The sequence below is a fragment of the Drosophila sulfurigaster genome, chromosome 3 (genome assembly GCF_023558435.1).
Source record: "Drosophila sulfurigaster albostrigata strain 15112-1811.04 chromosome 3, ASM2355843v2, whole genome shotgun sequence".
Taxonomy (NCBI): domain Eukaryota; kingdom Metazoa; phylum Arthropoda; class Insecta; order Diptera; family Drosophilidae; genus Drosophila; species Drosophila sulfurigaster.
The window spans coordinates 47,310,661-47,334,348 of record NC_084883.1 but is presented as its reverse complement, the minus strand read 5'-3'; the positions used below and the strand labels follow the sequence as shown (position 1 = coordinate 47,334,348).

Genomic DNA, 23,688 nt, shown 5'->3' with positions numbered 1-23,688 from the left:
CATTTGATTTCGACATTTTTTGCGACAATTGCGACGCAGTTTCTTGTTCTCCGCACTTTTCGGGGGGTACAACAGGGCGTATGCGTCATTTGGCTTATCTACGTTCTGCGTTCCTCGTTCCGTGTTCTGCTTTTTGCGATTGTTCTCCACACAAACAACAACAGAAAATAAATAAAAACACACTCATCGCTAGCTCACTTGAAGCGAGGTTTCGAATTGCGAATTCGAAATGATTTCAAGGTAAACTCAAACTCAAAAGCGAAATACAAAAAATAAACCGAAAACCGAAAACAATCTCTATCCAGATGTTATATAAGACATCGCTTGTGTCTTTTGTTGTTTTTTTATTTTTGTGTGCCGCAACCTTCGCGCAATGTGGAGCAACACAATTCGTAATACAAATGAACTTTTCATAATTTTGCCTGAAATTGAAATCAAATTTTCCAGTTGCAACGTTGCGTTAAAAGCTAAAACAATTTCATAATTTGTTAATAGAATTATTTGCAATGTTCGATTGCAATTGTTTGTGAGCTGTGCGAAATTGTTAAATGCAGCAAGAGCGTGTAATAAACACACAAAAAAACGCATCAATGAGCAGCCAAAGCAGCGACGCTAACTGCGACGTCAGCAGCGACGCATTCAAGGTTAAACACGCAGCGAGATCTACAGAACAGTGAAAGGGAGGGGAAGAGGGAGTGCGAGCAAAGTTGACAATATTGTAGTTTGCTTTCTTTTTACTTAAGTATAACAGTTTTGCAGTTGATACTTTGTTTGTGCATTGTTATACTTTGAAGTAAGTGAGAATATTGTTGTCTGCTTCCTTCTTACACAAGTATAACAGTTTTGCAGTTGCTGTGCATTGTTATACTTTGTAGTGAGCGAAGTTGGAAATATGGTTGTCTATTTCCTTCATACAAAAGTATAACAGTTTGACAGTTTATTGAAAGTATAACAGTTTTGTAGTTGATGCTTTGTGCATTGTCATTATTCTTAGTGAGCGAGAATATTGTTGTCTGGTTCCTTCCTACACATGTATAACAGTTTGTCAGTCTATTAAAATTATAACAGTTTTGCAGTTGGTGTTTATTATTATACTTCGTAGAGAGCGAAGTTGAAAATATGGCTGTCTATTTCCTTCATACAAAAGTATAACAGTTTGACAGTTTATTGAACGTATAACAGTTTTGCAGTTGATGCTTTATACATATGTGAGCGAGAATATTGTTTGCTTCCTTTTTACACAAGTATAACGCTTGACAGTTCAAAGTATAACAGTTTTGAAGTTAATGCTTTGTTTGTGCATTGTTACGCTTTGAAGTGAGCGAAGTTGACAATATTGTTGTCTGCTTCCTTCTTACAAAAATATAACAGTTTTGCCAATTTATTGAAAGTATAACAGTTTGGCAGTTGATCCTTTGTATGTGAGCGAGAACATTGTTGTCTGCTTCCTTTTTACACACGTATAACGCTTGGTAGTTAAAAGTATAACAGTTTTGCATTTGATGCTTTGTGCGTTGTCATAATTCATAGTGAGCGAGAATTTTGTTGTCTGGTTCCTTCTTACACAAGTATAACAGTTTGTCAGTCTATTAAAAGTATAACAGTTTTGCAGTTGCTCTGCATTGTTATACTTCGTATAGAGCGAAGTTGGAAATATGGTTGTCTAGTTTCTTCATACAAAAGTATAACAGTTTGACAGTTTATTGAAAGTATAACAGTTTTGCAGTTGATGCTTTGCATGTGAGCGAGAATATTGTTTGCTTTCTTTTTACACAAGTATATAAGTTTACCACTTTTTTCAAAGTATAACAGTTTTGCAGTTGTTATACTTCGTAATGAGCGAAGTTAAGAATAAAGTTGTCTGCTTCCTTTTTACAAGTATAACAGTTTTGCAGTTTATTGAAAGTATAACAGTTTTGCAGAAGTTGCTTTGTATGTGTTGCTATACTTCGTAGTGAGCGAGAATATTGTTGTCTGCTGCCTTTTCTTAACAGTTGTTCAGTTGCTCTGCACTGTTCTACTTTGCAGTGCGTGTTATTGTTATTGTTATGATGACAGCTGCTATTATTGTCGTTGTGGTTTGGTGTTAGGCCCGCAGTTTGGTGCTAAGCCCGTAGCTTATGCAATTGAGTCGCTGACCAAAGAGTCCGACACAGCTGATAAGCCAGCGCGTATTACGTCGCTTGTCTTCTTGTTCTGTTCTGCAGTCTTATCGTAAGTGCGTTGGCTGCGCGCCCACAGATGGCGCCACCAAACTGCCCACTATGCTGTGCTCCCGTTCTAACTCACAGTATTCTCCTACTTGTCACCATATGTTGGCTATTGACTTTTGTCCAGGCGCTTGGCCATATGTTGGCGTTGACATTTGATAAATGTTCTCGCTTCTGTACGTGTGTATGTTTCTGTGTGTGTGTGTGTGTGTGCAGACAGACTTCCCACACTTCCGTTTGCACTTCCGGAACGTGGTCAGGCGGTTTTTGACGCGTAGTTAATTGATTTCTGAGACACCCTCGACAGCAAAACCATCATGCCACACACACCACACACCACATGCCACACATCACACCATGGACACTTGTGCCCCGCTAATCCATTTAAAATAAATGTACGACAACAAATGGAACCATTGACCAGCAACAGGGGAGCTTGGGAGCTTGGGCCTCTTTGATTCTTTTGAGCAATGGCTATTTTTACGGCTGAACTATTTTTGGGACAGCAGCGGCAGCTGCAGAGACGCTGACAGCGGGCAGACGCTTATATAACGACATCGACAGCGACATAGGCGCAAACAGCCCCTAACGATGGCCAAAGAGACGAAACAAAACCGAAAAAAATGAAATGAAAAAAAAAAACTGACAAGCAAACCGGCTTTTTATGCAAAGCTGCCAAAATTGAAGCACTCGAAAAGAGCGAAGAGAGTGTGTGGAGGGGGACTAGCATAAGCATTGCGTGAGCGTTGTGCTGCTTGTGCAACAACAGCAAGAGCGCAAGAGTCAAGGCAAGAAAGAAAAAAAGAGAGCACAGCTTACGAAACACAAACGAACAGCAACAGGGCCAAAGAGCAAACCACGCGCAACACCAAGAGAGAGCGACAGTAAGAGCGGCGCAAAGCTTATGCTGTGTGACAGCAGAGCAAGAGAGCGCAAGCTTGGCTTATGTCAAAATTTTGACAGTTGTGCTGTGCGCTCTCTTCTTATGGCAAAGCCAAAAAAGTATGTCAAAGTCAAACGTCGCAGTCGCTGCTGCAGTCGGCGTCGACGCTGCCGCTGTCGCATTACTAAACATTGCTGCTGCTGAGGCTGCTGGTGGCGACGTCACTTTTTATTATGTTTGTTTGGTAAGTGGAGCTGTGGTTATGTAAGCCCAGCAGGCAGGCAAGCAGGCAGCAGCCAAGCCAACTTGTTGGCCATCGACGACGTCGTCATCGTTACGTTATGTTACGTTACGTTAAGCCCAAACCCAAAGCTCTTCTCTCACACGCTCGTCTTAGCCTTTTGTCTTTTTCACGCCGTTTATAGCGCCCCCTCCCGTTGCTCTTCCTCTTCTGCAGCACTCATTTGTTTGTTGCCAATTTCAACGCTTGACTTTTTGCGTCGGTGTCGACATCGAGAGGAGGGGGAAACTGAAGATGAAGACGGCGAACAGAAAATTAAATCGTGATTTGTAAATGCGCTCAATTTTTCTCGTCTCGCTCGCCTTTTATGCATGGTAAGCTTAAGGGAGAGGGAGACGGAGAGATGGAAGGAAAGGGAGTGAATTTGGCAATTTTGTAATAAGTTTCGTTGCTTTTGTTTTTTTTTTTTGTTTGGTGTATGTTGCTTCGCTGCGATTAAATAATCAACAACAATGTGGCAACAAGCAAACACACACACACACACAGTTTGAAAGTGATTGTGTTGTTATCTTGTGTCATTCTTCAGTGTTCAGTGTTGCATAACCTTCGAGTTCGATGCTGTGTTAATCTTCACTTTCTAGGCGCCTTGATTCTTTATGCTTGCATAACGATAATTACACGACGAGTAGAACTAATTTCCCTACAGTCAAGTCAGTATATTTGTCATACTCTCGTAATTCAAATGAAATTTCATGTGTCAGCTTTACAACGTTCTCAATGAATACGTAATGAGCTTTGTCAGCAGCCCCTTTTTCAGAAACTAAAAGCTTCCATGAACTTTTCATTTAATTTGCGGCAGTTGCTTCGTTCTCTTCATCTCCTACTTCTTCTTCTTCTTCTTACAACCACCTGTCTGTCATTCGTTGGGGGATTCGTCATGGAAGCAACTGTTGCATAACTTGCGGCGTACACACTCCCTCTTGCTCTCTCTCTCCCTCCCTCATACTCGACAAACACACATATACACACACAAAGGGAAGTCGTTTTAGACAATGCGATAGCTCAATTGTGTGGCAAATTGAAATGCTTCGATTCGCCATTGTTTCTATGGCACTTTGCGATAGCGATTTCCTTTGTCTCCGGCAATTTGAAGTTTGCCCTTTTGACTCCTCGAACTTTGAGTTGAGTTGTGTAGTGTTGTGTTACGTTGTGAGTAGTTGAGTTTAAATCTTACCAAATCAGATCGCAAGTTGTCAGCTAAAGAGATCTACTCCTACACACAAACACACATCAAACTATTTGCCTGCTGTCTCTGTCTGCCCACTTGGTTAACTCGTGTGCCGATTACTCAATAGACGCAAATGATTGTTGCAATTGCAGTTCGCCTGCTGATTGCCGTCAAATCGCTTATACAGTTACAACAGCGATAAAGCGAACACGAGCGACAACAACAACAGCAACAACAGCGACAGCTGCATGAGCTAAGTTCTATGACATAACTGTAATTCAAATGCGCTCTCGCGAGAGCCGCACCAAGAGCTTCAAAAATCCAAAATGAGAGAGAGAGTGCCCAAGCAAAAGCGAGAGAGCGCACACACAACGAGTGGGTTGCTGTTGTTGCTGTTGAGTTGAGTGCAAGCGAGCAAGCAAGCGAACGCAAACGACTTAGTTTTGATTTGTTGTTGTTATTGCAGTCGCTGCTGCTGCTGCAATTGAGTAATCCCAATGTTGTTGCTTTTGCTGCTTTGCTTTTGCTATTGCTGTCGTCGCTGCTGTTTGTTTACAAATGTTGAAAGTGAATTTTGAATTGCAATTCACAATTACAATTTACAATAGAATATTACTTAATAGGTAATTGGCGCAAATCTAAACTGAACAGCGTGAGTCACACACAAGTCAATGCGGCGTTGCCAGACTGTTGTTGTTATTATTACAGCAGCCCGTTACTTTTCCTTTTTGCTTTTATTCGCTTGTTTTGTTTTTGTTGTTGTTGAGCTCTTGGCTAATGAGGACAACAATTGCAGTTGCGGCAACTCTGGCTGCAAATCCCGTTGCCATTTGGATTTTTGGTTTTCGGTTTGCGCTTTTTTTGCTTGCAGTATTTTGTTGTTGTTGTTTTTTTGAGCTCGTATCGCGCCCGTCGGGCCTCATTATGCAATTACAAAGCGCATTTTGCAAACATATTTTTAACAGAGCGACCCAAAAGACGCCAAAGACTTTAAACGCCCGCGCGAGCGTTTTTGTAGTATGCAAAAGCAGTGGAGAAGAGGATGGAGAGAGAGGGGAGTGAGGAACTGCAGTTGAGCTCCATAATGTGCTGTCGTTCAGTTTTAATTAAGACAAGGCGCAGTAACAAATTTGTCTGTGTGTGTGTGTAGGAATATTTTATGTACTTATAAGTACTGCATATCAGTAACAGCGCATGTGTGTGTGTGAGTGTGTGTGTGTGTGTGGACTAAGGCGACTGAATATTACATCACTCTGCTTGGCCAGACAGAATTTTGCATGCGTCGCATTGCGAGCGAGGCTGAAGTCAGGGCCGCAGCGGGGGGGTGAAGTCAGGGCCGCATTGCGGGTTCGAGCTGCAGGGCTGTGGGCGTGGCTCTTGCAATGTTGCTGGCAGCAGCAAATTTCGTCGAGTTATTACTCTGAATGTTATGCTGGTGTTTTGCTAAGCATTAACATATTATTATCATTTTTATTATTATGACTTTTATTGTTATTGTTATGGTTATGCAGGCATATTACTTGTTACGACTTCTTCTTCTGTCCAAGAAGGTGGCTCCAATGGCATTGGCATTAAATATGATATGCATAACATGCATATTACGTAACAAATAAGCTCAAGAACGAATATTCTTAAGGCTCAGCAAAAATGAACTCGTGCTGACACGGCTCAGAGGGTATTATCAAAGAGCATAGATTGTTCTACAGGCGTTGGTATTACGTATAACATTAGAGCCTAGGATTTTATTTTAAAATATACCACAATAATAAGCAGGAATATTCTATTAGATCTAGTTTGTGATATTATAAAGCAAAAAAGTACAATTTTGTTTTTAAGGCAAATTCTAATTTTAGAAAACATTTATAATTGTTAAAAGGCTTTATTTAATATTATAAAAAATGCAGAAAACCTAAAAAATCATTATAAATTGTAATAATAATATGTAAGTATAAGAAACTAAACAAGTCTATGTCGGATTTGCTTTTTAACTTGAAAAATTTTAATTTGAAAACATTTCTACAACGATAAAAAGCAAATCTAGATTGAAAAGTAGATTGCAAATCTAGATTTAACATTTTTTTAATCTTAAAAAACCTTCATATAAGATTTTCAGGTTGAAAAACGTTGATCGTAATACAAGAATAAACACTTTTGGTTAAATTTTGACATCATATATTCATAATTATTCCAGAGTTTAACACGTTTTTCATTTCTGTGTTTTAAAAAAAAAAACTACAAAAAATATAATAATTAAATATTTTTCATTTTTTTTAATATAATAAAAATCTCGAAGTAAAAGAAACTAAACAATCTAGAGCACTACACATAACTTGAGCTTGTTGACTAACCCTTAAAAGATTTTAATTTGAGATAAATTTAAGTTAGGAACTCTTACAATACTTCCCATAAATAAGTAGAGGGTATCTGGCAGTCAAGCTCCCTCGACTCTCATTTTCTACACGTTTCATTTATGATAGTTATTTGTTGCGAGGCAAAGAACGGAAGTATCTAGAATTGACTGCCACACCTTCAACTAGCAAACCGACAACTTTCAATTACTTTCAAGGCATTTTTGCTGGCAGACCCGCCCACTTCCCCCTACGGAGGTGGGAGCACGTAAATATTTGAGTAGAAACAATTTCTGGGCCACAAGTCTCATTGCAATCGTATTGTCGAGCATTTTTCTGCAGTTCTTTTATTGTATTTGGTTCTTTTTGTTTTTAATTTTTTTGCATTTTTCAGCTGTGAAAAAGAAAGTACGAAAAATGTGCGCTGGCATTTCAGCAATGTGCGCCAGACTTGAGCATTTGTCTAGAAGGGGGCAGCACAAATAAATAGCAATAAGACACAGAGACACACACTCGCAGAGAGAGAGAGTCAAAGGCGTCGCATGCCAGAGCAACAGAAAGTATCTGCAAGATACAATTGGGGAATGCCGGCAATGCAGCGACAAGCTGGCAGGCAAGAAGTTAAATCCAATTCTCGAGGTGGCGTCTCGTCAAATAACTAAACAACAAACAGACGCAATATTAACACATTATTATAATGTGTGTGCTAGACGAAAGTGAAGGGGGAGGGGCAAGAGATACAGATACAGACGGGAGATATGGCAAATGTCTTTGGCTCAAGGCCATGCCCAGCTGCTGGTCATTAAACTTTCCCTCGATTCACGATTCACGATTCGCAGCTTGCGACTTTCGACTCTCTTTGTTCGCTTGAACAATTGTTCTCCAAATGCGCATAAAGTGACCAGAAGAAATATTTATAAAGGCTGCGAAATCGGTTAATATAAATATACTATATCTCCCAGTTGGCTAATTAAAAACGGCAGCCAGAAAACAAATGTTAATTAGTGCACTCACTTTGAATGATTGCGGTGCCAAGAGAGGGGAAACGAATGACGCCAACGACGAAAAAGAAATAAAAATAAAAGTATAACAAAAAAAACAAGTGAGAAAGCTATATCGAACACACTCGACTGTGAGATACCCGCTAGACATTTGAAATGAAAGCAAAACAGTGCGATATTATTCTTAAAATATGCCGAAAATGTATTAAAAATACTAAAAATATACCGTCGACTTTGGTATATTGATAATGCTACATTCATTTAACTATTTTGGTATATTGATATAGTACTACATTCAAAATATACCAGGGCGCAAAATATACTAAGGCTATATTTGGTATATATATATATATAGTACTACATTCGAAATATGCCAAATAGTATTAACATATACTGAATATATTGGGTATATTGATATATCATTTCATTCAAAATATACCAAAGTGTAATAAAACATACTAAGTATGTATTTGGTATATTTCTATAGTACTACATTCGAAATATGCCAAATAGTATTAACATATACTGAATATATTGGGTATATTGATATATCATTTCATTCAAAATATACCAAAGTGTAATAAAACATACTAAGTATGTATTTGGTATATTTCTATAGTACTACATTCGAAATATACCAAATAGTATTAACATACACTGCATTTAAGTTTGGTATATTGATATATCATTTCATTCATAATATACCAAAGTGTACTAAAATATACTAAGTATATACTTGGTGTATTTATATAGTACTGCATTCAAAAGAGTACTAAAATATACCAAGGTATATTCATATAGTACTCCACTCAGAACATAACATATAGTACTAACAAATACTAAGGCTATATTTGGTATATTGATATAGGAATGTATTTAAAATATTTCACATAAAGCACTAAAATATACCAAGACTATATATGGTATATTCATATATAGTACTACAATCAAAATATACCAAATTGTCAGTCAAAAGCAACTAAGACCCGTAGTAAGTAGATGCTGATCACTTTATAAGGTCTGAGATACTTTTTTCTCCCTACTACATACATTTCCAGCAAGCACAAAATTATAATGCCCTTCTACCCTATGGGTAGCGGGTATGACAAATGGGAATAACATTAAATACACAGTATATTTCTAGAGAGTTGAGAGACCTCAACGTCCATAAATCCAAAGTGAGTGTGAGAGTGAATAAGCAAGTGAATACACACATTTGTGAGTGTGTGCGTATGAATAGTATACGAATTTGATAGTCGCTTTTATCAGCTGTTTTTTCAGCTGACAGTCGGACAAGTCACAACAAGTCACATGGATACACAAGTGTGTGAGTGTGTGTGTGTTTGTGTGTTTTTACTGATACGATAATCGGTCATATCTGTAGCATGTATTTGGGTGATGGTCATACGATAATTATATCTCTCTCCTCTCCCTTTCTCATTCTCTCTTCTCCTCTTAAAAGCCTTTTCGAATTAGCTGCGCAATTTCGCCCATTTTTCCATAGAAAGTGCAATGGCTTTTATCGCTCAAACTGAAATTGGCCGAAAACAACACAAACACAAAAACAAACACAGAACGAAAGCGAGGCAAGTTCAGGGCCGAATTCTAGGCAAATAGAACGACCGCAGCAATGTGGCAACTTTTAATCAGCTGCGAGCGGCAATTGGTAAGTAATCATGGCGATTAACTACGAAACATTTGACTAATGAGTCACCATTATAAGCATACCTTTTACCAATTAAAAGGGCGCAAGGAAATATGCATTTTGTGGTTAGTTGGAAGTGAAATGAAAAGGTAAGTTTATACAGTGAAAAAAACATTCTATAATCAAAGAAACAAGCTGAAATTATATTGACATGAAACATCCAGAATAAATTATAGTATGAAAGCAAGACTTCACTTCTAGAATAATTCTATACTGCAGATTCTTGAAATTTAAGAATATGATCTCAATTTAGGAATGTAATAATATCCGAATTGAATGCAGAAAATAAATTCTTAAGTCAATACTAAAGTTCTACAACAATTCTAGATTGGAAACTCGAAAATATATTTATAATTTCAACATGGAAAAACGTCAAATTTGAATCAGAAAATACATTTTTACATCAAAACTAAAGTTCTAGAATACTTCTAGATTGGAAACTATAGAATATGTTCATTATTTAAATACGAAAAATTGTTAAAATTGAACTTTGTTCAGATGTTTTTAAAGCAAAAATAAAAAACAAAATTTCTATGACAAATTGAGATTAAACATTTTGGAAATTCATTCTGAAGTTAATATACTTGTATATATATATAAATATATGTTCTTAAGAAATGACCAAAATATAAATTCTGAATCGAGATAATAGTTCTCAAATAAATCTAGCATTGCGGAATTTATTCAAGCGAGAATCTAAATTCAAGAGCAAACCTAGAATAATTTGTTTACTCCAGATTTCTTTTCTAGTATTATTTACAAAAAACTAATTCTTATCATATTATTAAAACGAGAAATTAAAGTTCTAGAATAAATTAGAAAATACCAAAAAAGTTGAGTTTCAAATCTTTTTGATATAACAAAAAAATTATTTATTTGGTCCATCAACAAGTTTTCAAACACAAATCTTTTATGTTATGTTATTATACTTGTTTTTCTAGCTTTTTTCTCGTTTTATTATTAGAAAAGTATTAAAATTTGCAGATATTAATTTTCAACTGATTTTCTATGTTTATAACAAAAATATGTACTTCAAAAAACTGCAATTGAAATGCTGATTAATTTAACAGCTTTCATACCTATGAGCTTCTCACAAATTGAAATTTGTTTTTCATCAATTTGAGGGAAAGAGAACAGAGGAAAGAACAATCTGCAGGGTATCTCATTGTTTACCTAGTTGGTCTTCTATTTGCTTTACATTCGTTTGACCTCATTAGCGAAATGAGTTCTACGAAAGTACAAATATCATTTCAGTTAGCTGCTAATTAAACGCGACCCCGCAACGTTAATCCATAAAATCAAATAGGCAGGCGACCAGCCCAGAAAAGAGTGAGGAGAGAGGAGAAGCAGAACGAGGAAAGGGGAAGAGGAAAACAGGGGAATTGGTTAACCGCCTCCGCACGTAGCTGAGCCGAAATAATTGCATGGCGCGTGCTAAATTCTTTTGGCCATTTCCACATTTAATGCACCTTTTGTGGTCAGCAGCAGAGAAGCAGAGCAACACACACGCCATCAAATTATACGGCGATCTATGAGTGAGATACGCGAAATAAGTATATTATTCTTTTATATACATAAATTACAATGCTGTGGCTGTGGCTTTGGCTGCGCGTGTGGAGACCACTAAATAAAAAAAAAATGGCCAAAAGCAGCAACAGTCGAGAACACATTGCATGACACATGAGCATTTTCCAGCTGCAGCAAAACATTTCCCTCCCTCCCTCTCTCTCCCCCTTTTTTCGTTGTTTGGCTAAAATGTATTCAGGCCAAGTCCTCGCGGCGGTTTAACAACTCTTTACACTTAGCCAAGCCGAAATATAAAAAGCGGCCAGCGAGCAAACACGTTTTTGTGGTACCCTGCATGAAGAGCAATAAAAGGTGTATTTATTTTTTATAAGGCAGATTGTTCTCTCTTCTCTTCTCTTTTACTCAAATGCATAAAAAAGATGTATCAATTTGTGACCACAATAAACAGCTGATGTATAAAATATGACAACTAACGAGTACCTTAAAGTCGAGCAGACTTACAAAGAATAAAGCTACCTTATTTCTCTCTTATCTACTCAACAAAAGTTATTTCAATTTGTGGAAATCGCATCTATAAACAATTGATGCATAAAACATTGCTACTAACGAGTCTCTTATAGTCGAGCAGTCTTCTCTTCAACTTCACTATGAAAGCCAAACTCTCCTCTATTCGCTTTCACCTTCAGAAACCTATAAAAATTTCTATCAATTTGCGGCAAGCATCACTATACATAAAATAGACAAGTCATCTCTTTGCTCTTGACCTCCTCAAATCAATAAAAAAGATATTTCAATTTGTGGCCAGCCATAAATAGATGCTGCATAAACCATGCCAACTAACGAGTGTCTTAAAGTCGAACAGTTTTATTGCATGCATGCAGGAATAAAGCTAGCTCAGCTCTTTTTTATCTACTCAAGTCAATAAAAACCATTCTATTTTGTGGGAAGCATCAATTATAAACAGCTGCTGAACCAGCAATGCAACTAACGAGTGCTGTAAAGTCGAGCAGACTTTTTTTATGAAAGTTATAGCGATCTCTTTTGAATCTACTCAAATATATAGAAGAAAGATATAAAAATTTATTGGCAGAATGACTTTAAACCGCTGCTGCATTAACCCTGGCAACAAATGAGTACTTTAAAGTCAAGCAGACTTGCCTTCTGGATAGAATAAAACTAGCTCAGTTCTCTTTTGCACAATCGAATTTATATCATCACAAGAAAAGTCTGCTATAAAAAATACTAATGAGTACCTTATAGTCATGGAGAATTCTTTTCTATTTCATTTTGTAGTTTCAGCATAAAACATGACAACTAATGAGTGCCTCGAACTCTAGCAGACTTATATTTACAATGAAAGGTAGTAAAAATAAAGCTACATCAGTTCTCTTTTATTTTCTTAATGTTATGCATAACATATTTTTATATAACTTTTTAGTTAAACATATAGGCAGCCTAAAATAAGCCAACTTAGGACACCTCAAAGTCGAGCACTCTTGACTCTATGATCACTAGAATTAAATCTAAAACTTGCTAACTTAGAAGTGCCTTAAAGTCAAGCTGACTTTTCTACTGCGCTAGAGATACTTTGGTACTCTCTAACGTACTCAAATCTACATATAAAAAGAATGTATTTCATTTTGGGGTTACTGCATAAAAAAACAAACTAATGAGTGCCGCAAAGTCGAGCTGCACTTCCCTCTATGAAAGATAGAGTTACCTTGAAACGTCCCAACTAATGAGTGCCTCAAAGTCGAGCTGCACTTGCAACTCGCTGCTTCAGTTTAGTGTGTTTCGTTGTTAACTCAGCTCTGTTGTAATTGCGAATTCTGATGGTTGTGTGTGGCAAGTGTGGGAAGCGTGTGTGTGGCAAGTGTGGCAACTGCACGAGGTCGACGACTACATTAGCAGCTCTCTCTCTCTCTCTCTCTATGACGCAGTGCTGCGGTTGGGTGTTGGTAATCTTCTTGATGTCTGGCACGTGTTGTGGCTCATTTAGTGCTCGCTGTTAAGTGCCTTCCATCGCAAACAACCTCAACTCTTGACTGATGTGCAGAAAGAGAAAGAGTGAGAGAGACAGAGAGAGTACACTTGTCTAGCCTGATTTAAATGCTGGCACTTGATTCCGAGTCCTCGCCACAGTCTCACAACGTCTCATTGTCAACGTCAAGTGGCCTCTGGCTCTGATATATTTATGCAAGCCAACACTGCGTATGCGTTATATGAAGCGAAGCTTTGTTATTTGTTCGCCTAATTGGCTTCGAGTTCAGTTAACCACGATGACTTGCCAAAAATGTTGTATTATCAACAAATAAAAAAAATGTGTTTATGTGCTGCGCTGTATTTTAAACATTTTTTCGTGCTCATTTCTTATGCCCTGATTTCGACTACTTTTTTTTGGTTGTTGTTTATCAGCACAAAAGTCAATAACTGATTGCGCGAAGAGAACCTCAAAAAAATAACAAACAATGCTTATAAATAGCGCCTAGATAGTCCAACCAAAGAAAAAGAGAATGAGAATGTGTGTGTGCGTGTGTGTGTGTGCAAGTGTGTACGTGTGTGATTACGTGTGACTTTGGCGGCGTTTGTCTTGTGGCCCCAACTCTGTGATTTGTGACTTCGCTTGCTCAACTGCACTTGGGACAGCCAAAGCCAAAGCAAATCGTATGATGCGACCAATCAATACATAGAACTGTTTTGTTGACTGTTTTCTGTTTATTGAAGCGAATCAAAAACAACAACAACAAGCGCGGTAATTATAAATGCCACAAGACAAGGCGACAAGCTCTCAAAGTCACGCAACAGTTTGATATGCACAGAGCAAAAATTTCAATTCTATAAAACTTTAATTCAACATAAACAGATTTGAATAAAGAATATGAGACTTTTAAGTTAAATATAATATATAAATAAATTCTGCATTAGTTGATGTCTAACTTTTCACTAATTTACATTTATCAAGGCATTTTTAATAGTACTTTACAAATACTTTTTGTAATATCAAATGGTTTGATTTTATTTTCATACATTTTCAAGATTTCAAATTAATGAAATAAATAAATTCCTTAGAATCTCTTTTTTGGTACTTCAAGCTGTAAACTTAGAATTTTTCAATCGGTCGTAAGCACTGCTATTTCAAAGTTCACAACTGCAAGTTCCAAAGATATAAGTACTAAGGAATCTGAAAAAGAATATTTCAGAGTTTACATATAAAGTATGTTTCAGAATTTTTTTCGAATAATAGATATGTAATAGATAATAGATATGTATTACTTTGTTTTCAATTTTTGTTTTTAAGTGTCAATCTTGAATTTCGTAAATTCTTTTCTGTAACTCAAACTTTTTAAGATTTCAAATCAATCATATAATTTCTTTTGTTTAAGCTTTTATATACATTTTAACTTTGTTTTTATTATTTTTGTTGAAGTGCCAAGCTATATTTAAATGTCAGAAATACTTTTGACAATCTATAAATACTTTGGAAAAGTTAAAATAATAAATGCTGCCCTAGTTTTCAAATATTAATTATGGATTTTGAAAATATTTTCTCACTAAAATTCACATTAATTCTAAGACTTTTTTATATGTACGTATAACAAACATAAATTGTCAATTACTTGCATTCAGCTTGTAATTTTTACTTATAATAAACACAAATTGTCAATTACTTGCTTTTAGCTTGTAATTTTCTCTCAGTGCTTTAGCCAGAAATCGTATCGACATCTGGCAAACCAAAACAAACACACCTGGTATTTCGTCGTTATGGCTGTCGCATATAATTTGTATCTGAATGCTTAAGTGGCACTTCACTTTTCAGATACTTTGGCGCAAGGTCACGCGGAACTCTTTGAACATGATCTGGCCGAAGAAACTTCTGCCTGCTTCAATGGGGAAAATCAAAAAATCAGGCCAGCTAAGTAGTTTAATTTTCACAATCGCTTTTCCGTTGTGTGTTTGCTTTGCCTTGCTTTGTGTTTTTCCCCCTAACGCCCCTTCTCAGTGTGTCAGCTTATTTGAGGTAATTGTTAAACGTTTCATGTGGCAGATGCCATGCAGTCACAGTCAAGTGTCTCTGGCCTGGTATTTCTCAGCATGTTTGATGGATTTCTAAGTGCGTGGATCGCTGTGATTTTTCAAAAAACGCCACAAAATACGTATACGCAGCGTGTTGGCCCAAACTATTTGTATTTGTTGTTGTGTTTGGAGGAGCTGTCGGACGCTAAGGCGAAGGCGACAAAAAGTGACGGGGGCGAATGATTAATTAGCTGTTATTTCGGTGCTCAGTGTTCTGAGTGTGTTTGTTGTGTGTGAGTGTGGCAGGGAAAAGCCTGCAATGAGTTGACTCAGCGCCTCAATTATTCATGCCCAGTGATTCCATCTGTCTGCAAATGAATCGAGTGGAACTAGAAGTTCAAAGAAGGAGAAAGAGAGTTCACCTTTAAGTTCGCTTTCCCAAGTGTCATGGTTTATTTACTTTGAATTTGCCACATGAATATTTAATAATCGAAAGTCCTTGGCACACACACAGAGCAGAAGCAACTCAATTAGAGCAGCGACCAGCACACAAAGAGTTGACAAATGATGCTCCCTCCACTCCTCTTCTTCTCTCTGTGCTCCCGTTGTACTCCCATTACGCATACGACCTGTTTGCCATGCCAAGAGGCCTTGACAACTGGTCTAAAGTGGAGGCGGCAGCCAATGAAAACTTGTTGCGCAGTTCACAGCACTTGCTGACGTCAGCATGAAGTTTAGCTGGTTAGCTAGTGTGTGTGTGTGTGTGCGTGTGTGTGTGTGGGCGTGGCCCACCTCCCTCTTTTATTGATTTGCCGAGCTAGTTCCCTAAGCACTCAGCAACCAGAAACCAGCACCCAACACGCCCCAAGCACACAAAGCTGAGCGTTGTGCGCGTCAGCAGATTCCACCCAAGGGAGCGTTCAGTCAGTCAATCACTCCGTCAATCAGCGAGGATATCAGAAAGCTATTCAATCGTAATACATTTCCAACGCATGCAGACGAGTACTCAGAGGTGCTTTTAAACTCAAGCTTAGCAAGTCAAGCGCACTACAACACAAGTTACATTTGGGATCAATCAGTCAATCAATCGAATTACTTTTCACTACTATTCCACATTACACACCAAGAGAAAATGTTATGCGGCACATGAGAACAGTTGAATTACGATTGAATTTCCGTTTGGAATGAATCATTCAGTAAAGAATAAAGAATATCAATCATTCAGTATAGAATAAAGAACGTGAATCATACATCATAGAATAAAGAACGTCAATCAATCGTGCCTGGACTTAATTAACATTCATAATTCCGCATAGTGATTAAATTCAGTCTACCTGTATGTCAATTAATAGTACTTTAAGTCGAAATACAATAGTGAATAAATCATACTGCACTTAAATAATGTTAAGTCAATGTTTGGTCAATCAAGAAATTAGGCTATCAATCGTACTACAACAAAGATTCCATTTACATTCAGTCAGAAAATAAATATTCAAAACATAACGAACATTCATATTTACTAAGAGTGTTTGATCAATCAGTACATCAATCGTATTACAGTACATCAATCGTATTCTGTTCAGACTAAATCAGTCAGTCAATCCAATACTGAGGACTTAGTCCATCATTCTGCACTTAAATAACATTGAAGTATCCTCGCAATCAAGGAGCCAATCATTAAATCATTCAATCAATCGTACTATAACAGAAATTGTGTTTAGCATCAATCAGTCAGTCAATCAACTTCTTAGGGAGGAGTCAATGAACCAAACCGCACTTAAATAACATTCATGTTTCCACACAATCATGTGCGTCAATCATTAAGTCATTCAATCAATCGTCAATCAGTCAGTCAATCAACTACCCAATGAGTACTCAATATATACTTCACTTATGTCATACAATCAATCGTAACAGGAATTCTGTTTAGAATCAATCAGTTAGTCAGTCAACTACTTAGTGAGAAGTCAACCCATTTAAGTGCACTTTAATAACATCAACTTTTACCCTTTTTAGTCTGACTCAATCACCAAGTCAATCAATCAATCATTCTTAAAAGGAAATACTTATATGCCCTTCAATAACATTAACGTTTCCCCACAAAAATCTAAATCAATCAATCAATCATTCTTCAATAGAAATGCTTATGTGACTCACCTTTCTCCAGGCTGGCGTTGCAGAACTTGAGCGCATCATCAAGCCTGTTGAGATGCATGCAACTGGCGGCGCGTTCGATGATCTTCTTGGCCAACAGCTCCGGTCCCCACCACTTCTCCACCAAGCGTCTGACAAGCACATCGGGCATGAACTTCATGGCCGTAGACACGCCCAGAGCATAGCCGCCCGCTAAAGCGGATGCCGAACTCGTCGAGGCCATCGTTGTGGTTGCCGTGGCTGTGGTGGATGCTACCGTTGTGGTGGTCACCGTGGTGGGTGCCGCATTCAGTGCAAACCTCGGTCCGAGTTCAAAGGGAAAACTGCTTTGCGGACTCAAAGCTGACGCAATGGTGTTGTAGTTGTTGTTGTTGTAGTTGTTGCTGCTGACGTTGACGTTGACACCGATGCTGGACGTTGGCGTTGTGGCCGGACTGGAGCTGCTGGTGCTGGTCAGTGCCACAGCTGCCTGAGGCATGCGTTCGGCGCTACGGGGAAACTTCACCAGGCAGATGTTGCACTGCGTGATCGTTTCACAACACTGGCCGCAAAAAGTGTGACCACAATTCGTGGTGACAGGACCACGCAACATATCCCTACACAACGGACACAGCAACGGATCGTAATCATCGCTGTCCGTTGGACTGGGGACGCATAGTTCTCGCGTTGGGGCATGCAACTCAAGGAGATCGGATGCCACATCGGCGGACAAATCCAAACCCATCGGCCAATCGTCCATATGTTGTTGCTTCGCAGAGTGTTGTTGGTAGCGCGTCGAGGTGGTGGTGGGCATGGTCGTTGTGGGCGTTGTGGGCCTGCCAATGCCGAACTGCCGGACGAGGGCTGTCAATGCGCTGGCAAGGGCTGCCAACTTGTCGAGCGGGACATGTCCATCTGGCTGGCGACTCGCAATCATTTCGTACGCATCGAAGGCTTGCGGTAAATTTCCGTAGCGGACAAACGATTCGCCCAGCAACAACGACAGCTCTAGCTGATTGTTGCTGAGACTTTGCAGCAGCGCATGCAACGTGTGTGTTGAGCTGCGTGTTGCAGCGTTGCCTTGATGCAGTTGCTGTTGTTGTTGCTGCTGCTGCTGATGTTGTTGCTGTTGCTGTTGCAGTTGCAGTTGCATTTGTTGTTGGTTCTCCTTGCGCAACGCTTTGAGAGCACGCTTGGTGGCCACCGAGGGCTTCATGTAACAGCCCTGAGAGAGCGGCATGGCGACAGCTGTTGCTCTTGTTCTTCTAACGTTGTTGTTGTTGTGGCTGTTGCTGTGTAGCTGGCCGTGGTCACGTATGCGACACGACGACGACGAAGCGTCGCCAGTAATTTGCCTCGGAGTCTCTCTCGCTACTGCTTTGATTTGTTTATGCTATAATATTTATATTTATAACTTTGTATTTGAATTTGAATTTATATCTGTATTTTTGTATTTGCTTTGTATTTGATTTCTTTTCGTGTATTTGCATGCACTTCACATTAAAGCTTAAGCTCTGCTCTGCTCTGGTCCGCTCAATTAAACACTGCACTCGGGACCTTTTAAGCACTTTATTTATAAACACATGTATTTTACTTTTTTTTTTAATTTATTATTTCTTGGAGTAGTTAGTTGTTACTCTCTTTGTTGTTGTTGTTGTTGTTGTGGGTTGAGCAGCTGAAAGCAGAAGACAAAACGAAACGAGAAATGAATGAGAAATGCGAAATGAACTGAGAAATCAACTCGGTATTGTCTGTTGTGTATGAATTTTTACGTAACGTACAAAATGCCGTTTGCGTTTTGTCCGATTCTGTTCTGCCGCCATCGCAGCTTTTGATTCTGTTTTATAATTCACACAAGCACACACACACATGCACACGCATACGTAAGCAAAAGAGCGGCAAGCTAAAGAGAGCACGCTTCTCTCGCATGCTCATTCTCTCTCTCTCTCTCTCTCTCTTTGATTTCATTTTCGTTTTATTGCTTGCGCCTTCGCTTGCCTATTTTATGACAGCTCCACAGAAGCAGCAGCGAAAAAAAAAGAAACAGAAAAAAAAACATACCATATCTATTACTCAACCTCTGCTATCTCCTGTTACTTGCAGCTCACTCGCTCTCGCTTGCTCTCTCTCTTACTCTTCGTGCAGTGACGTGACATTTGTCGCGTATGCTGTTAATTGACAGTCCTAAAAATTCTGAGCTTTGCAGCTGCGACTGCGGCTGCTGCTGCGAGACTTGAGACTTTGGCGCGTTACATAAACGGTCAACGAACTTGCAGCCGAAGCCGCAAAGTAACAGACGAATGCAGTAAATGTTCAAGCTGCAACGGTAAAATCCAAGCCAGCTGTTCAAAAAGTGTAAATGATATGTTTAATTAGGCTCAACCTAATCGCATGTCATTTTGAATTGTTGTCTATTCTATTTCTGTCGCTGTCGCAGTCGCTGCCGCTGCTGCTGCTGTAATACGCAAGGCTTCAATTGCTGCTGCTGCTGTCTGGCCGCACATGTTGTTACATAATATTATGAAAATTAACACTGAATCACGAAGCGAACTGACGCGGACGCTGGCGCAAGTAACGAAATCAAAATCAAAATCGTCGTCACACACACACACAGCACACAAAAACAAAGGCAGCCACACACAAACGAAAAGTAACAAGCAAAGAAGAAAAGAGAACGTTGCGACGGTCTTAGCGCAAGCAGTAATTTTATGCTCTTTAGAATTGTTCTCGCTCCGCTTGCTTACGTATGTACGTGCATGTGAGAGAGTGCGTGTCTGTGTGTGCGTGTGTATGTTTGTGTGCGCTGCTGAAGCATTTGAACTGTTCTGTTTTTCAGTTTTGTTTTATGCGCACGTTTTTCTTTTGACGTTCAATTTTTGTATCTTGAAGATAAACAATGCCGGCACAACACACTCACACACACACACACACACTCACGTACACCCGCACACACACACTCACACGCAGAGAGCGGCGTGGCCATTGGCAACGTTGAAATGTTTTTGGTTTTTTGTTATGTAAACAATCATTTTTTTTTTTGGCTATTTTTTGTTTTTCCCTTTTGTTTTCGCCCGTTGTTGTTGTTGATTATAATTTGTTTACATCTCGCACTGCCAGAGAGAGATAAACAGGTACACACACACACACACACACATGTATTTTACATTGCTTAGACTGAAATCAAAGTGTGCCACAGAAAACAAGAAAATCGTTTATTTATCTTTGTTTCGCTCATAAGTATCTCAATGTATGTGATTATTATGTACGCAGTGTGTCCCAGTTGATTCTTTTTTTTTCTGTTGTTGTTGTGTTTTTTGCATAAATTTCATGTTAAGTAACGACGAAAAGAAATATCCCGTTGAATCGTCTGCTCTATTGGTAGTTGGCCAAGAAAAGAAAAATCGCACATATGCTTATGTGTATGCTTATGTGAAGGTTTCTATAGATGTTCCGATTTTATTTTTATATAAATTTGATTTCTATTCGTTTTCGTTGTCGAGGCACTGAAATATCACAATCTGAATTTGATGCCGTCTTTTTTTTTTGAAGAATGAAGAATAAGAATCTTTATTTCACACACGTGTCATTGCTGCGATTTCCAAATATTTAATTCGACCTTTAAGCACTTAAGATTTGTTGTTACCGAGTATAATCGAGTTATCTGCACTTTGTATGTCATGTAATTGGCTCGTAAGTGTTTTTTTTTCTGCTTTAAACCCTCAGACCCTCAGTCAACTTGTGACGCATGCAAGTTGGTAAACAACTTTATTGCCAACCTGATTTAGTCGATTCTAGTTGCTTGCATTTTCCCCTGTTAGTTTGTTATTGCTTTGCGTAAGTAAAAATTATGTATACGCCTCATATAACAGCACGTGTATCTAAAAGCAATCGCTTATATGGCTGTCTAATTGCATAATGCAACAACAGCAACAACAACCCTGATAAACGCTCCTAAACGAACTGCAAATATGTCGCCTTTTGTTGTTGTTGTTGGTAGTGTTGCTCGTGTTGTTGTTGTTGTAAGCAATGCTAGCATTCTATTCTAGTTAGTTTTTCACGTTTACGTTTTTTGTTTTCATTATTTCCACTACAATCTCTCTCTCCCTCTCTCTCTCTAGCATTATGCAATGTCAATCATATTTCGCGATTGCATTTATCGTTGCCTGTTGTCGCCATCGCCTCAGCAATTGTTGTTGCTGTTGCTGTTGTTGTTGTTGCTGTTGCTGCTGCTGTTGTCGTCAGACGACTTGGCAGCAATGGCGACAACATTCTGAGTCGGAGACTGGGCATGGAACGGAGACTGGAACCGATACAAAAACCAATTACAACGACGACGACAACAACTACTTACTTACTTTGCTCAATACCCTGGAAATTTTGAATGCCTTCAAGCGGGTATTTTAGTCAGAGAGTTGACAGAGTTGAAACTACTTTCCGAATTTGTAATCTATATCAGAAGCTCACAAATTAGAATCACTTTAAAAAGTTGTACACAGAAAAGTTCTAAAATCAACATTTTGGTCTTAGTACTAAGAATTTTGGTCTAAAAAGTGCCTCAAGAACATGAAATTCCGAAAGTTAGAAAAATGATCTTGATTTCAAGCAAATTTGAAGAAGTTAAAAGAGAAGAAAAAATCTTATACAATAGTATACAAAAGCTCACATAGTAAGATTTTTATTTCTAATTTCTGAAGAAATGGTAATATTACTTGTGAATACTACAAAGTTATTCTGAATATTTAAGTAAGTTTAAGCCCATACACTAAGTTGAATACAAATTTGTAAAAGAGATTGTTTAGTAGGCAGAGAGAATAATTCCTGATTTAAAAAACCTTGAATTAAGATTTTTTCAATCATAATCAAAATCTTGGACAAATTTTTTGTAGAATTTCGATATTGATTAAAGAATAAACCTTGTTGCTTCAAAATTGTCATCAAACATTCTAGATTCAATATTTTATTCTTGGTTTTAGCTCTTTTTTCTTTTTGTGTAATAGCTAAAATTTATATTTAATTCCAGTTGGTTGTAAATAAAAAAAAAACAAATATTTAAAGACAAGTTTTTCAGAGCTCTTCATTCAAATAACAAGAACACAAATAGATTCACGCCAATTACTTTTAATACTTTGATTCTAAATTCTGGAAGATTCCAATTGTAATCATTTTTTTTTTATTTCTTATATTTCTTAAGAGATTAAATCAGTACATGAAATAACGAATTTTAGAGAGCTCTAAATTGTGAGCTTCTTCATATATAAAATTTCTATTATAATTTTAAGAAACAATTTGTCAAATTTATTTGTTCACTATTGTAATAAAATATTTAAAACCAATTAAAATTGTTAGAATGTTTAGAATTTTATGTAATTTAACAAACCTATTTTCTCAGCTTCCTTTCTTCCATTTTGTAATCTTTACTTTGTCGTTCTGCACTTACAGGGTATTTGGTAGTCGCTCATCTCTACTTGCTCTTAAATTTATGTGTATATTGCCTGGCTTATTACTTAAGTCAATTGTCAATTGTTGTGGGTGGCGACAAGAAATTGCCTTGAAATGCAATGTCGGATGCAAATAAGCAAATGTTGTTCCCTCTCCCTCCCCCTCCACTCTCCACGCTCTCTCACCCCTTCTTAATTGCCCTTAGGCGCTCCACAAGTGTGTGTGCGAGTGTGTGTGTGTGTAAAAGGCTAAGCTGGCGTGAGTTTTGGGCCTAATGGAATTACATAATTGCCGTGATTGCCGTTCAATAAGTGCGAGTGCGAGTGCGAGAGTCTGTTATGAAATCGCTTCAACTTATTATACAATTTTCATAAACATTTTCTTGCTGACATTGCTGCTGCTGTTTTTTTTTTTTTATTGTTGCTGCGTGAGTGATTTTTTTCTTTTTGTTCGTTTTTTTTTTGCTCTGATATTTGTTTTATTGGCTTTTCATTTGTTTTTTTATGGCCCCCTTTTACGAGTGTTGTATGTGTCGACGATAAACGGCACCCAACAAGAAATTAATTTCAAATAATGAGGGGAAAACAACAACAGAAAACTGAGAAAGAATTCAAAATCATTACAAAGCAACATTCTATATAGTTTTCTTTTTTAGGGCTCTTTATGATTACGTTTATTTCTTTGTCGTTTTTTTGGGGCATTTGATTTGTCGCATGATTGCATAATGTCTCACATTAAAATTACTCGATGCGAGATTCTGACTAATTGCTTTTTTTTTCAGGCTTATGTCACGAGCTCATTTTACATAAAGAGGCCACAATGGAGAGCAGGCTAATTTTCCATAGCTGAGTCACACACAACTCTAAGGGGGGACTCTTTGCATAATGACGAAGGAAATATTTGCCATTTCCAGTTGAAGGTTTAAACAGCTTAACAGTTTTCAGTTCGTGTTGCTGTTG

At 37.9% G+C, this 23,688-nt stretch overlaps 1 protein-coding gene and 1 long non-coding RNA gene across 2 annotated transcripts in view; one reads left to right on the top strand and one right to left on the bottom strand.

Annotated features, from left to right (window-relative positions):
- LOC133841433 (uncharacterized) overlaps positions 1-23,688 on the bottom strand; it is a 42,354-nt gene that overhangs the window by 14,837 nt on the left and 3,829 nt on the right. The window contains exon 2 of the mRNA XM_062273892.1: positions 17,315-18,965. Within this exon, the coding sequence (XP_062129876.1) occupies positions 17,315-18,530 (1,216 nt within the window). The 5' untranslated portion in view covers positions 18,531-18,965. The remainder of the gene's footprint in view (positions 1-17,314; positions 18,966-23,688) is intronic.
- Positions 6,454-10,007, top strand: LOC133841437 (uncharacterized). The gene is made up of 3 exons (XR_009894306.1): positions 6,454-6,504; positions 9,374-9,873; positions 9,944-10,007. It is a non-coding gene; the product is annotated as an uncharacterized LOC133841437 (long non-coding RNA).